Source organism: Mastacembelus armatus, chromosome 6 (genome assembly GCF_900324485.2).
Source record: "Mastacembelus armatus chromosome 6, fMasArm1.2, whole genome shotgun sequence".
NCBI classification, from domain to species: domain Eukaryota; kingdom Metazoa; phylum Chordata; class Actinopteri; order Synbranchiformes; family Mastacembelidae; genus Mastacembelus; species Mastacembelus armatus.
In genome coordinates this window covers 10,088,195-10,103,780 of record NC_046638.1, presented here as the reverse complement: position 1 = coordinate 10,103,780, position 15,586 = coordinate 10,088,195, and the positions used below count along the sequence as shown (strand labels likewise).

Genomic DNA, 15,586 nt, shown 5'->3' with positions numbered 1-15,586 from the left:
CTGAGCACATTGTGTCCTCAAATTTCATTTGGTTCTATTTACAACAAATTATGATTTTATTTATAGATGATCACTTTATGGTTTCACAAATACCAGTGGAAAAAAGAATACGTAATATACATACATATACACAAAATATATGTAATTTTTCAGTCACATATGCCTCACCTACAGGCACTTTGTAGAAAGTGAACAACAGCAAGATATACCAAAGTAAAATGACAACATTCTACTCTAAATTAACTAAATACTTGAAATTCACCTGCCAGTTTTGATATTGTAAGTATCCAAAATACAGTTCTCACTTTGGATTTATCTAAGATTGACTGAGGCAAGTGCTCTCATTTACTTCTTGGTCCGCATTGGTGTCCTGCTCATGAATAAAGCTGTAGCGTCGATATACTGATCCACCTTTACTGGTGTACACCACATCCACCTCATCTCCGCTGTCTGGCTCAGGCACACCATGGGGCATGTTGATGCTGCCACTGCCACTCAGTCGTTCATAACTATGGCTCCAGCAAAGTCTCTTCTGGGCATGAGCCTTGACCAAGGCAAACACAGCCAGAGCCAATCCAAGTGCCAGCAGCAGGGCAATAGGCAAAGCAGCTGAGGTGTGTTTCAGAGCCCTGGATGACGTATTCAGGTCTGTTACCTGGTCATCTCCTGACTTGGGTTTGGGGGCCTCCATACACAGAGCTAGAAGAAATAAAATGTCTTTAATAGATGGTCAAATCAAACAATCTGATGTATCTTATGGTTAGCAGAACTCTACCTGAACGGCTGTCACAAACACAGCACTCTGTGTCATTCCCTCCAGCTTGACAGCAGCTGGCACAACGGTTCTCCACGGCATGAAGAGCATAATCGCGGTGACAAGTTAGACACTGGTCAGGTCTGGGGCCAGTACAATGCCTACATGAGATGTTACATGGCTCACAGGTTTCCTGCAATGACAATTTCATAAATCTTTGTACGGGGCAAAAAACAACAAAAAAAAAAATCATTTGAAGTTGGACAATGTTGGATTTGGAGCAGAGATCCCACAGCTTTCTCACACCCAAAAGAATTTTGGTGGATGAAAAACTAAATTGGTAAAAGCATACTGATTTAGCTTATAATACAACTGTTAAATCATCAGGAATCATCAGCAAACTATGTTGATTGATTAATGCATATTTTTATTAACTTTTTTTCTCCTATGATTTAACCATATTTCATTTATGGTAACATTGTGTAGGCTAACAGATATCCTACTAATCTTCATGAGTTTCATTATCTCCAAAAACAATTTGTAAGACTGGCTACTTTCTCAAACTCTAAAGAATCTTCTGCTCCACTTTTAGACAACTCTAGCAATATATAACAAACATATTTAAGATATATGTGTTTATCTATGAGCTTTTTTTTTTTTTAAAGTTTTTTTTAAGTGTATTTAAGTTTGGTGAGGTTTATGTTTTCAGGCTTCTTGATCTTTCCATTAACATTTATTTCAGGTCTTTTTTTTGTGTATGTTTTTAAATTGTCTTTTTATGTGACAAATAAATAAATAACCGCTAAACATTTGATTTATAAGCATTTCTTTCTAGCATATTCGTGAATACTCATAATTGACCGTACCTTGATCTAAGGTAAACAAAGAAAATAGATATCTATTTATGTAATTAAGCATCTAAAACTTATTTAACCCTAAGAAATTAGCTTTGTTTTATCAGAACTGGGTGTTTTGGTGTGACTGGATTTAATTGAATTTTCTGGCAACACGAGCAAATATAGCTGTTATCAAATACTTCACCATTCTGACAGGTGCACAATAAACATGACATCAAGTTTTTTGAACTGAACCCAATAGCAGATTCCCAGAAACACAAATACAACAATATCTAATGTAAAATAATCAACGCTATTCTAACACTGGCTGATATCACCTATGGAAATTATTTTCTGATTTAGTAGAATTTATAGGCAATGATAAATGATGTTAGAAGGCCTTTTTATTAATTAAAGAATAAATTATGATAGAACAATCATTCTATACCCACTTTTAGGACTTGCAGCTATGGTTGAACTGATCAGCAACAGCAGCACTGAATTCCTAAGTAATTCATGTTGATTTGCATATTACCGGTAAATGAAAGTATGTGACTGGTATGTCAGAACACACCTTTTCTGAAAAGTACTGTCCCTCTTCACATCGTGGGTAGCATACTTTGTCCTTTAGAGTGCTCCCCCAGTCACACGTCAAGCAGCTCTGAGGTGAGCCATCTGGAAACACACATACAGTAAATACACGTGATCTACTGTAAGAACATAAAACTTAAAAAAAAAAAAACAAAAAAAAAAAAACAATAACCAATATTGACACATTGACAAGACATCAAGCTGATATGTCACTGCTGGCATAAGAACAAAACCACATTAAGTCATTAATCAGTAATGAGTTTCCTTATCTGTACCTGAACAGGTTTTACAGCTGGTGTGGCACTGTTTGCAGATGTCATTAAGCCAATAGAAGCGCTGTGGGCAGCGCGCAACACACAGCTTGGTGCCTTGCAGCTCCAGCAGAGGAGGTGGACAGGCCCTGCAGGACTCGGGCCCTGGTCCTGTACACACCTCACAGGACTGGTCACATTTCTCACAGTGGGAGCCCTCTTTATAATACCTGAAGAAATACATGGTACAATTGATACAGGTATCAATATTGATAGTTGTTTTTTTTTTTTTTTTTATTTTCTTCTGATATAAAAGATTTCTCCATTTTTTGTAAATTTAAGAACAATTACCAATGGCCTACATAGAACCTCTTTTGCTGAAATAATCATATCAACTATCATATCGGAAAATATGAACAATTAATGACCAAATTTTTATTACATGTTATAGGCAATGATAACTGATGTTAGGCCTTTTTACTAATTAAAGAATAAAGAATAAATTATGATAGAACAATCATTCTAGGGCAGCATGGTGGATGAGTGGTTAGCACTGTTGCCTCACAGCAAGAAGGTCCTGGGTTCGCAACCCAGCCTTTCTGTGTGGAGTTTGTATGTTCTCCCTGTGCTTGTGTGGGTTTTCTCCAGGTACTCCAGTTTCCTCCGACAGTCCAAAAACATGCATGCCAGGTTGATTGGTGACTCTAAATTGCCCATAGGAGTTAGCGTGAGTGTGTGAGGTTTGTCTTTGTGTGTCTCTATGTGGCCCTGTGATGGACTGGTGACCTGTCCAGGTTGTACCCCTGCCTTTCACCCAAAGACAGCTGGGATAGGCTCCAACAGATCCCAGTGACCCTGGTTAAGGAACATGTGGGTAGAGATAATGGATGGACAATCATTCTATACCCACTTTTAAGACTTGCAGCTGTGGTTGAACTGATCAGCAACATCAGCACTGATTTCCTGAGTAATTCATGTTGACTTGCACTTTACCGGTAAAAAAGTACTATGGTATGTGACTGCTATCTCAGAACACACCTTTTCAGAGAAGGAATGATCACATGACATCACATCTAGAAATGATAACTGTTTTCTGATGATGCTGCTCTCTTGCTAAAGAAGTTATGGAGTAGCTAAATTCCATTCATAAACAGATTTGGCTCATTTCCACATTTATGAATTGTTGGATACAGGGTGGAGAGAAAATTCCATAGATTACTAAAAGGTTGTACTTAATCACAAAGTAAACAATTCTAATCACGCAATGCCTCTCTGTACCCTGTGGGACAATGGGTGACACAGAGATGAAGGAGACGCAGGTATCCTGGAGAACAAGTAAGGCAATCTCTAGGCGACGCCCCAGTGCAGGTGGAACAGATGTGGTCACAGGGTAAACAAAATCCCAGCTCCTTCCCATCAGCTTCCTGCCTTGTCTTGTATGTACCAGCTGGACACTCGCTTACACAGGTGCTGTCTGGAGAACAGCATACACAGACAGGTCCATTATTAGTACCCACTCATGTATTCTGCTTTTACTTCAATTTTTTTTTTTTTTTTGCTCATCTGGGCACTTTCTGCTCCCTAACTAATGAAAGGCTATGGCCATGCCAAAATTATAAAAGAATCCCCACATATTATCATAATCTTCCTGTAAGAGTGAAAAAATAATTAACTCACAGGAGTGTTGTTATTGATCATTATTTGAACATTAACTCACTATGAAGGTATTTGGGGATGGCGCATGTATGGCATTCATCACTGCCTGGCCCCTCACAAGAGTAACAGTGTTGGTGGCAACCCATGCAGGTAAACTGGTCGTCATGTAGGTAGGTCCTCGGTGGACATGCTGTGTCACCCGTCACGCCACATAACAACGTGTTCGGATCCAACACGAGTCCCTTCTCGCACTGAGTGCACTGGTTTGGCTCTGGGCCAGAACAGCTCATACAAGTCTGGTGGCACTCTAGATAATCAAAGTCCAAACTGCGTCAATGAAAATTCATATCTCTCCAATAACAAAAGAGGGTGTTGACACAGTCATCTTTTATAGTAGATTATTATCATCACATAATGTATTTCATTATCATTAACTGGACACTACAGATTGTAGTAACACTGTTATAGTTCCTAATACTGTGATAAACCTTCTGCTGATATGCATACTGGCATGAAGTTGTAACTATCGTCTCGCCCAAAGATTTTCAATAAGTCTAGCTTGTCGTGAAAGAAATGCAGTTCTGTTACCAAGTCTTTTTCTTTTTTTTTTATAACCAGTTAGACTATATAAATCTATACAAGCGAAAGCACAAGTTTAGTCAAGGATCTTCCAGTTGATGCTAAATTTAGATGAGAAATTTAACCAATTAAGCCCTTATTGCAGTTGAATACCCAATTCCCAAAAGAAGCTCACCTTGACATTCCGTAGCTGCAAGTTCATAGTAAGTATGAGGGGGACAGTCCTTGGAGCATGCACCCTTATAGAGATTAGGGCTAAATGTTGAGCAGGTCTCACAGTCATCTGACAAGGGCCCTGAACAGCTGCCACAGGTTGGGTGGCACTGACTACAGCGGCCTTCTTCCAAGTCCTCATAATAGCCCATGGGGCAATTTGCTTTACACACACCATTCAGCATCATATAAAGGAAGCTGCATTCTGAAATGATTTGATGGAAAGGTAATAAAAAAGATTTCAGGATGTGATACAGTGTTTTGCAATTCATTTCTAAATGTCATCATATTTTTCCCCCTAAAAACTTAGCTGCCCAAAAAGCTGATAACTCACTGAAACATGTCCTTTCATCTGTGCAAACATCACAGTGGGGAGGACAGCGTCTGCAGGTCCCATCATCGGCAGGGTATGTTCGAAGGGAACAGTTCAGTCTACACATACCACTCTCCAAATAATGGCCATCAGCACAGGACAGACATTGGGACTTGATCCCATCACATGTCAGACAGGAGCTATCACAGGTTTCGCAGGACCCCTCTGCTGTCTCAAAGAAACCTCTGAGAGTCAAATCAAGAGACAGCTGATTAGACATAAAGAGGGAAATACAAACCATCATTGCAAAGCTTTTTCTTCATTCTACTACTACTGCTTACTCTGGGCAATTCGACCAGCAGTGCCCATGGTAGAGAAAAAGTTTAGAGCTGCCTTTGGAACAGCTGATACAGTTATCACTGGTGTCCACACAGGTCTCACAGTTTGGTGAGCAGTCCTCACACAGTTGAGTGGCAGAGTTTGCGTAAGAGCCAGATGGACACTGTGTGACACAAGAACTATCCTGGTCCAGGAAATATCCTGTGACGCACAAAGTGTACAATAAAAACTGGGATAATGTTTAAGTTTCTTGTCATGACAGTGATAAAGAAATAAATATGTATACCTTTGAAACAAGAAGAACAATCCAATGCTTGTGGGCCAAAGCAGGTTTTACAGGACGCATCACATCTGTGACATTCACCAGTATTACCTGAAATTACAGTAAACCTCACCTCATACAATAATAATATGCCATGTTGTCACAACACAGAGAGATGTATTAAATCCTGTTTAAAGTAAGTCCTGAATTAGGACAGTGATTGCAATGAAGACCACATGTTTTTAGTGAAGTGGTGTGCATGAAACCTATAACATATTAGATGCTATTGTAAGAATCTATACAGTGTTGGGTCATGGTTACAGTACAACAACTTGAAAGTTAATTTATTGTATGAGAAATATGTACATTTTATATTTCTAAACCATATAATGCTAAAGCCACCTGTTACTGCTGTAAATGCAATATGATTCAAACAATCCTTCACTCAATGATCAGGTATTTCCACTGTTTGGAAGAACAATGGCTTTGTGTTCCTGGTAATGTACTTCACACTGACTGCCACACCAGTAAGTGTAAATAATGAAACAACTGAGTGAGAAATGTAAATGAAACCATAGATGCTATTAATCATGGGCTAGTTTGCTGAGTTAGATTACATTTACTTGAAAACTGTCATACATACAAGCATATGCATATTTTTCCTTTTACATCCAGCTGCCCACAAACCAAATAACTCAAACTATCTGAACAAACATCACAACCGGGAGGACAATGGATTACTCTATTCCATTTCTGGGATAACAGACACTACAGGGAGGTAGACAAAGAGCCATGTGCATGAAGCAGAGACACCTTTTGAAACCGCTCCAATAAAACGTATGAACAGTAATGTGATACATGCCCGGCCAGTGACAGTGAGTAGGAAATGCCCCCTGAACATCCTTCAGCAGGGATAAGGATGTTGACGCAGTGGCAAATATTCACTATAAAGTTTCCTTACACGAATCACTGAACCAGTTTCCTGTTACACACCTCTAACCTTTGCTCTAAACTCCCACAGGAGAAAATCTAATATTTCCATCTGACTGACAAGTATCAGGTGACATTGTTCTCTTTGTTTTTACTGTGTATTATCCAACTCATAGTTTAATAAATTTACATCTCTTTTTTTTTTCAGAAAAATTGTGAATATTTCAAGAGCAGTCTAGAGGTTGAGTCATGTCAACAGGACTTCTAGTTTTCTTCTAGGTATCCATCCATCCATCCATTTTCTATACCCGCTTTTTCTTGAACCAGGGTCACAGGGATCTGCTGGAGCCTATCCCAGCTCTCTCTTGGGTGGAAGGCAGGGGTACACCCTGGACAGGTCGGTATCTGATGTTTCCCAAAAATCTGTTTAAGCCTCTATGAAACACCTGCTACATAGAGAATAGCCAGATTTTTACTCTGTGGATCTCGAGGCTCAGCTGTGTCCCTTGTTTTTCTGCCTGATGTGGATGTTGCCTTGTTGAAAGCCCACTTAGGGTAGCCACACATTTTGAAGGCTATCTTCTAGTGTGTGTCCTCCTTTCTCTTGGCCACCATGGAGGTAGGGATGGTGTTTGCTCAGTGGCATAAAGTCCTGATGACTCCTTTGTACCTACTCCGAGTAGTGAAACATTAACAGTAGTGAAACATTTCGACCTAAAAACTAGAAGTCCAGTTGCCATGACTCAACCTCTAGATAACTTCCCCTGGACGACTGAGAATCTCCATATTTCAGCACATTTTGGGAGAAAAACCCTGAAGTCGGTGCGGGAATATGAATGGACAGCCAGGAAAGTGGCAGATTACAGAAACCACTCACGCTTCAACCTCAGATGTAAACAACAGAGCATCATCCCAACTAGCCTATGTCTGCAGAGTCACAGAGCCAACAAGATGCTATACAATACACAAGAGCAGCTTCTAAATGAAAGGATATGACAGGTTCACTTCACAATTGACACCTTGAAACAAACTACAGACCACCTTCTCCAAGAACTTTCCTTCACTCTGCCTAGACCCGACTGGGATGCAGTCATGCAATTTGCCCAGCAGGCACAGTTAGCTCAACACCAGAAAGGCAAAGAGAGGCAGAGCAAGAAGTTTGACATCCTCCTCTTTCGCAGGGAGACAGGAAAGGAAGTCATTGGGAAGAAAAATGAAAATGAAAATGGCACAACCACAGAGGTCACAAAGGACAAATGGGTAAGGAACCTTTCAGACAGGGAACTCTCCCAAGCAGAGAGCGATGTCCTAGCCAAGGTACTTAACTTTGTGGTCACACCCAAACATGTTCCTGTGGTGGACTTTATTAAAGCCACAGAATCTGCCATTCACAATAATGGCTTTTGTAATACAGAAGCAGAGGAACTCATGCTAAAAGTCACTGCAGCACTCTTGTTCTAAGCCACCACCATCCAACCTCACCACCCAGGAGAGTAGGGCCCTGTCAACCCTGTCCAAAGATGAGACCATTACCATCCTGCTTGCAGACAAAGGGAGATGCACAGTGGTCTTAAACACACCAGACTATCATGGAAAAGTAGCCTCCCTCTTGGAAGACCAACAGACCTATGAAGTTAAGAAGGGAGCCCACCAGCACCTACAAGAAAAGGGTGATTGACAATTTAAAACACCTGGAAAAGGACAATGCCATTGACAGGACCACCTACTACAGGCTGTATCCAGGGGAGACAGGAAACCCACACCCACAGACCAATACCTTCTTTTTGACTCCCATCACCCACTGCAACACAAACTGGGATGTTCAGGGGGCTTTTCCTATTCACTGTCACTGGCCTGGCATGTCTCACATTACTGTTCATTCCAGCGCTGTTTTAATGGAGCAGTTTCAAAAGGCATCTCTGCTTCATGCACATAGCTCTTCACTTCCTTGGAGAAACCAAACAAGCACTTCACAGGAAGATGGCCCAGCACAGGAGGAGCAGCTCCTCCGGTCCACAATCAGCTGTGAACCTCCATTTAAAGGAAACAGGACACTCATTTGAAGACAGTGATGTACATATTTTGGACAGAAAAGATAAGCGGCTGGAGAGAGTAGTCAGAGAAACTATATATGTTCAAGTGGAAAAACCCTCCCTTAACAGGGGTGGAGGGCTCAGACATAACTTGTCTTCAGTCTACCAGGCTGCCCTTTCATCTATTCCCAGGAAATTAAGGAACACATCAAATATCTTCCAGGGAGGACACACATTGCAGCCAGTTGGTGAATCAGAGGGGGTCACAAGAGTCTACCATTAGATCCTAATGACCCTTACCTGAGCTCACTTCTATTTGTTTACGTAATGACCCTAATCAGGCCAGGTGTTAAGTGAAACCAATTCTGGAGTGTGGGTCTAACGACTCTCACCCGATTTACATAGCTCATCTAATCAGCCTATTTGGGCTAGGGGTGGAGTGAAACCAACCTGAAAGATAAATTGGAGTTTCCATACCAACTTTCTCTTAGTCTGATAAAGCTACTCGGATGAGTACTGAAACGTTTCGACCTAAAAACTAGAAATCCAGTTGCCACGACTCAACCTCTAGATAACTTCACCTGGACGACTGAGAATCTCCACAGACATTTAAAAGATCAGGCCTTATCATGGTGCCTCCTCTTACCGTCAAAGTACTGTCCTAATGGGCAGTTGATCAGAGGGCACTGCCCATGTAGAGGATGGTTTCCACCAAGACAAAGCTCACAGTCTGTTGAATGAGGTCCGTGGCACATCTGGCATGATCTGTGACAAGGCTGACAGCGCCATCCACTGGAGTCACTGAAGGTTTGCTGTGGACACTGTTTAACACACTCACCCCCTGACAGAACAGAGCAGCACACAGGGTACAATGACATTATTTTCCAGTATAACACTTCCCATTCATCAACAAATGATGGTTTTAGATACAGTATACAGACAATACAATAGACAGTATCTGGGTTATTTTTAAGTTGTTCTGATGCAACCGCCCATGCACAGAACATAAGAATTAACTTAGAACTTTTGAAACTGGGCTTTGTGAGCAGAGAAGATGGAGGTTGATTGACCGCAACACTCCCTGTCTGAAACGGTATACAATCACATGCAACTAAGAATGTACCTATACATAGTAAAATCACTTTGAGAGTGTGCTATTGCGCTTGCTAAGATTTTTCGCGCTTGCTACAGGCTTTATTTGCAGTCTCAAAGCTTTTGCACGGCTGCTCATGAAAAACGCAACCTAACCCAAAAATATTAATTCCTGCTTTGCATAACCATACATTTGCATATCTCCTGTTACAGATTTGCAGACACGTGATGTGATTTGCAATCCAAATGAAGACTCAGAGTGCCATCATTTGGTTTGAACAAGAAAGAGCCTACCTGTATGTTAAACTTCTTGTCTTGTCTTCAGGTACTATATTTGACAAAATGGCCATCTGAATCTTGAAGTTTAGTATGGTACTAGTACACAAAATATATAAAGAAATTATCTTTTTTTTCTACCGATACCATTGAGAAAGTAACCAGGCTGGCAGGCAAGGCATCGCGTGTTACTCCTGCAGTCTGTGCATGGCGCTGGGCAGGACAGACACACACCCCTTCCCTGGTCCTCATACGTGCTCTGGGGGCAGTGCCTGCGACACTGGTGCCGGAAACTGTAGAGAGAAAGGTTAATTTAAAAATCAAATACTGTTGTAAATATTGATTGCTAATACATAATAATTAGCCAATCATTTGTGTAGAACCAGGCTCGTCTGTGTGTATAAAATCTGTCAATATTGGCTTCAAAACTGGCTGTCACAGCTATTATGCAAAACCAGACTATTTGTCCTGTAAACAAAGAAAGCGACTGAAATTTCAAAGACCTGATGAGAAATGGTTGTGATTAAATGTCACTTTCAAAGCTTTACAGTGAAAGAAGGATGATGTTGCTGTAGGCAGTGTCTGCCCACATGGATGACTCTCAGGTTAGATGACCTGAAATCTGACAAAAAAAAAAAATGAAGAAAATGCACCTCATCCAAGAGGCAAACCTAACATACACTGTTAGTCCACAGCACACCTGCAGCTCTATTGTTGACTTTAATACACTCTTTTGGCCAAAAGATGCAATCAATCAACCATCAGTAAGCATGGCAAACAGAGATAAAAACACAATGTAGGCTGCTTTACTTCAAGTCTATTATGGTTCTGTCTGTTTTTAGGGCACAAAGTTAATTGGTGTTTTATTTGTAGCCCAGAGGCATGGAGAGATTTCTGTCATTAACCTGTCCTATTAGTCCTTTGGGGCTTAACAGAGCTATCAAACATGACGGCTGTCCTAAAAAAAAAAAATTCCAGCCTAGAGCAGCTGAGATATTGAGTTGCAAAGATGTCACACACACACACACAAGAAAAATTAAAGAGTAACTTCTGCTTTGAAGACTTGCCACAAATGAAAGAGGCTAAACAGCCAAAAGAAAGTAACTTAAATAGCCCAACATCCTCTGCTGCCTTCTCTGACACCCTCTTACATGAGAGAATCTGACCAGCGACAGCCCACGCTGTACTTCCTACTGTGTTGCCGTGGATTTGGTGCTAAGATGCAGTAGCTGTTTAAGGTGGAACAGCTGGAGGCACCACACTGCATCCATCAACTCACTCACAATAGCAGCTGGTACAGACCAGGCCCTGCCTCTGGCATGGAAACAGTACACTACTTAAGAATCTGCACGATGTTTAAGAATTCCCTCTGTGCAAATATTAGACTATCCATTCCAGGAGAGTACATCAGCATTTCCACAGCAACTTTTGTTTAGGCCTTTTGCTCCATGAATTAGTTAGGAAAAGACAGCATGTTGTAGATAGTCTGTACAGTTAAGAAATCTTTATTGAACGAACAATACATATATACATATTGAGAATCAATGATAGTGATTTTTTTTTTTTTTTGGTTTAACTGCACTTAGTTCTTTGGAGATGAAGGTAAATGTCAACAAATACAAAGCATTGTAACACTGGCCCCTGCCAATTCACAGTTCTGCCAACGCTGTCTAATTTCTTTTTTTTTTTTTTTTACAGGAAGTAATAAGTACAGCAGCTCCAGAAATTACTGAGATGACCTGTCACTCTAAATCTCTTAAACAATTACTATTAAAGTAAAAGTATAAAAAGTAGCATCTCAAAAGAAGACTGCACCAGTATCACACTGCACCTTGATAACCGCAGTAAAAGGAGGTGGTGCAGTGAAGCGGTAGATTTTCTTTCAACCCTCCTGTGCTGTGAGTCACATGAGCAGTCAGCGAGGTCAAGACAGCACATCCTATATACATAATCACTGCTACTGGCTATTCTTTCCACTAACTGACAACCAGCTCTCTTTTTCCTATGGTATCCTCCTCTCCTCACACATAACATAAAATTACACTTTTAAGTATCTCAGTGAAGCAGACCACTCTTGTTCAAACTGAGGCTCGGGTAACACTCCATGACTCAATATGGAAGGTAACCTGACTCACACAATACCAGGAGGCCTACACTCAGGGGAGAAGTCCACAATTGGAGGTCTGTTTTAGCTCTGTAACCTGTGATACACACTAGGACCAAGGGATAAGCTGCTGTAAACGGAAATACATGGTGACATGTAGCTGCTCATAATGTGAAGAACAACTAACCCAATACTGCTAAACAATTAGTTCATAGTAATTTAATAATACATTACATACTGCTTTTTGAATCACCCAACTCTTTATCTAGTAAGCTAATGGCAATGCAAACAAAACAATTACAAGGTCATCTTGAAGGTGCATATTTCTTGGCAGAAATGAATGTCCATCATTTAAAACTGATGAAAAAAATATGGACAATGCAAAATTGTGATTATTAGGATTATTAGTAGTATTTTTACACTGATAAAAAAGTAAGGGTTCATTTTATTTCATTAAATAGTACTGTAACGGGTAATTAATTGACCAAACAAACCAGATTATGCCCAGATATGAGTATGAGTTTGCTGGTTTTCTTGATTTTCACTGAAAGGGTTTTTCACTGTTGGTTAGAAAAACAAGTTTGTCAACTTGGAGTCTGGAAAATTGAAAAGGACATTTAGTGGTTTGAGACATTTTATAAACCAAGTGATTTGCCCAGCAAGAATATAACAAATGAACCAGATTTACTGAAGACGATTATTAGTTACAGCATTATTGTTAATTCATAGGTATATAACATAATCAGAGAAGGCATTTATCAATACAGAAGATAATGGGAAGACAAAAAAGTCCCGACAATAAAATGAGAAGAAAATTACTCACAGGAAGTAACCTTCAATACAGCTGTTGCAGATCTCAGGGTCTTCTGTGTATAAATGAGAAAATGTGATTAATTATAATTCATAGGAAGGTGCTAACTTGATTAAGCACCATTATCACCAAGGTTTTAATATACATCAGAGATTTTCCTTAAATAAGTATGAAAATAATGATGTAGTGTCAGCCTGATGTGGGAAGCTAAAGTAACTTACCCGTGGAACATGTTTTGCACCCCATCTCACAGTTGATACATTCTCCGGTATCAGGGTCCTGCACCTGCCCTGAAACACAGAGACCCAGCATCATGTCTTTCTCTGCTTTCTCTCTACAACCTGCTCAGAAACTATACTTTACCTCTGTCACAGGATGCTGTTTGACAGACCCCGTTCTGGAGTTTGTACTGTTCTCGACATTTGGCACATATGTTGCCATCTGTGCAGAGTTCACAATTGGCTATGCAGGGCAGGCAGGCATAGTGAACCCTGTCAGGATAGAGTCCCCGGGGGCAGTGCGTCCGACAGTGACCTTGGTAAAGGAACCGTTCCTGTCCATCTTCATCTGAAGAAGAGGAGGATGACACAGAACTTCTTAATGTAAAACCTATTCTAGTTTTTTTTCCGATGAAGATGCTATTAGCCATATGGAAATCCTGCCAGGAAGCCACTTTTCCAAAAAAAGCTAAACTGGAAAATCACAGACCTTCTCAAACACACACATAGGTAAAGTCAAATGGGTTTAACAGTTACATGGGATACAGGACAGATGAAAGGACATGCCAACTGCTTACAGCATTCACACATGTAGCAGAGCTCAGATTAGTTTGTTTGAGAAGAGACTGATGTCATACATGTGGCTTAATGAATTTATCAGCAGCAATTACAAGGAAACTCTGGAATCATACCATTTAATTGGACGTGTATCATTCACAAAACAGAAAATGCACAAACAGCATCATTAACTGGTGGCTACAGTCCAGCATTTTGAATTGTAGATCTGCAAATAACTGATCACAGCATGAGATCACTTCCTGACTAATGATCCTCCAACTAATGTAAACAAGGACAATCAGAGGCAGATGAGAGATCAGAGCTGTGGGCGGATACAGAGTCTTGTGTTGCCTCTAATGATTAATATTCTGCCACCTGCCACTTGCCTAGCTGTGGCACCTGAGGCATCTCTGGAAGGAGCTGAGCTACAGCACTGTCTCATCTGCTGAAAGCTGCACAGAAGATGTGTGAGACAGGGAGGAGAGGGGCCACAAGCTGCTGCGGCCTTTCTAACCCTTCAGCTTTTTAGAGGCGCAACCACAGCAAGAGACAACCTTGCCGTGACAAACAACCACAAAGCATGAGGAGATGCTCGGCCTTTGATGCTCTTTCACAAAGAAATACACAATGGGATCAAATGCTAACTACTGCATTCTACACAAGAGACAACACAGCAGTGTACACTGGAATACAATGAGTAAAATTACACATATGTGATTGTCAAAATGCATGTAGGATATTCAGAAAAAGGGCTGTGTGCATGAGTGAAAGAGAGAGAGAGAGAGAGAGAGACTTGCAGGTTTTGCAGGTTAAACCCAGTGAAGTGCAACAGTATCTATACTCCTCGCCCAAGGGGATATTTTTCCCTTTTCCTCTGATTAACAAAGGCTCCATTCTAACATGATCAGATTACACAGTGGAAACTCTGAGAAAAATGATCACACCTTCATTTGTTACTCATTCCAGAAGGTGCCCCTGTGCCTGAAAAACAAAGTTCTCCAGTCTTTATTGTTTAACAAGAGTAAATGGTAAATCAGAGGTTATGTCCCTCCCCTTTAATACAAAAACCTTGAAGCAACTTTACTATTAGTAAACCATTAAGTAGTTCTGCTTTGAAAGAAACTCCACCACCCCTTCACATGGATTAATGAATATGTGATATGGCTTTGTTTTAATCTGGCATCTGTAGGGCCAAAAATAAGCAAAACACTGCAATAATAAGGGACAGTGGCAGGAAATGACGAGAAATAGGCCAACAAGCCTGAATTTTGCCATATGTTTTTTAAAAATATTGTAAAACTTCGATAAAGCTTTTGTTTGGCTGCTGATGATTTATTTCTTACCCTTGTAGAAACTATACAGAAACATTTTAAATCCCCTCTTGTGCTATACTACCCAAGAACACGATTTGAATATTTAACACACCCAATTCGCTTTTGTCTTTAGAAGGAACCATCTATTATTTTATGCTCTGTTAAAAGTACATGAACAGGTCATCTTACCAACTCCACAGGTAGTGCATTCAAACAGCTCATGTCCGGTGCACTCGGAGCAGGTGGGATGACAGAGGACACACTGGTTCTTCAGCCAAAACTGTCCGCTGGAGCAGGGCGTCGAGGGTTTACTTCCAATAAACCCGACACAGCAGAGAAAGCTCAGAAAGGCGGCGACGGACCTCATGTCTTTGCCCGAGGACTTTTGCTCCGAGTGGGAAAGAACGCAAACAGACTGGGCTGTCTCCAAAGACGCAGTGTCCGTGCAGCCGGCGTC

At 40.7% G+C, this 15,586-nt stretch overlaps 1 protein-coding gene across 2 annotated transcripts; it reads right to left on the bottom strand.

Moving 5' to 3' along the window:
- Nucleotides 1-32: 32 nt before the first annotated feature.
- LOC113133358 (proprotein convertase subtilisin/kexin type 5) lies at nt 33-15,522 on the bottom strand. Of its 2 annotated transcripts, none has more exons than XM_026312127.1 (16): nt 15,319-15,522; nt 13,404-13,607; nt 13,262-13,330; nt 13,053-13,095; nt 10,273-10,418; nt 9,404-9,598; nt 5,819-5,905; nt 5,535-5,733; nt 5,215-5,438; nt 4,843-5,085; nt 4,150-4,395; nt 3,711-3,906; nt 2,457-2,662; nt 2,165-2,265; nt 776-947; nt 33-699 (listed from the first exon to the last, which is right to left on the bottom strand). In XM_026312127.1, exons 1-16 carry the CDS (start codon nt 15,494-15,496, stop codon nt 317-319), a joined length of 2,892 nt encoding a protein of 963 aa, XP_026167912.1. In that variant the 5' UTR covers nt 15,497-15,522; the 3' UTR covers nt 33-316. The 2 variants fall into 2 exon arrangements, with proteins under 2 accessions (XP_026167912.1, XP_026167913.1); XM_026312128.1 differs by having other exon boundaries at nt 13,053-13,092.
- Nucleotides 15,523-15,586: the final 64 nt, after the last annotated feature.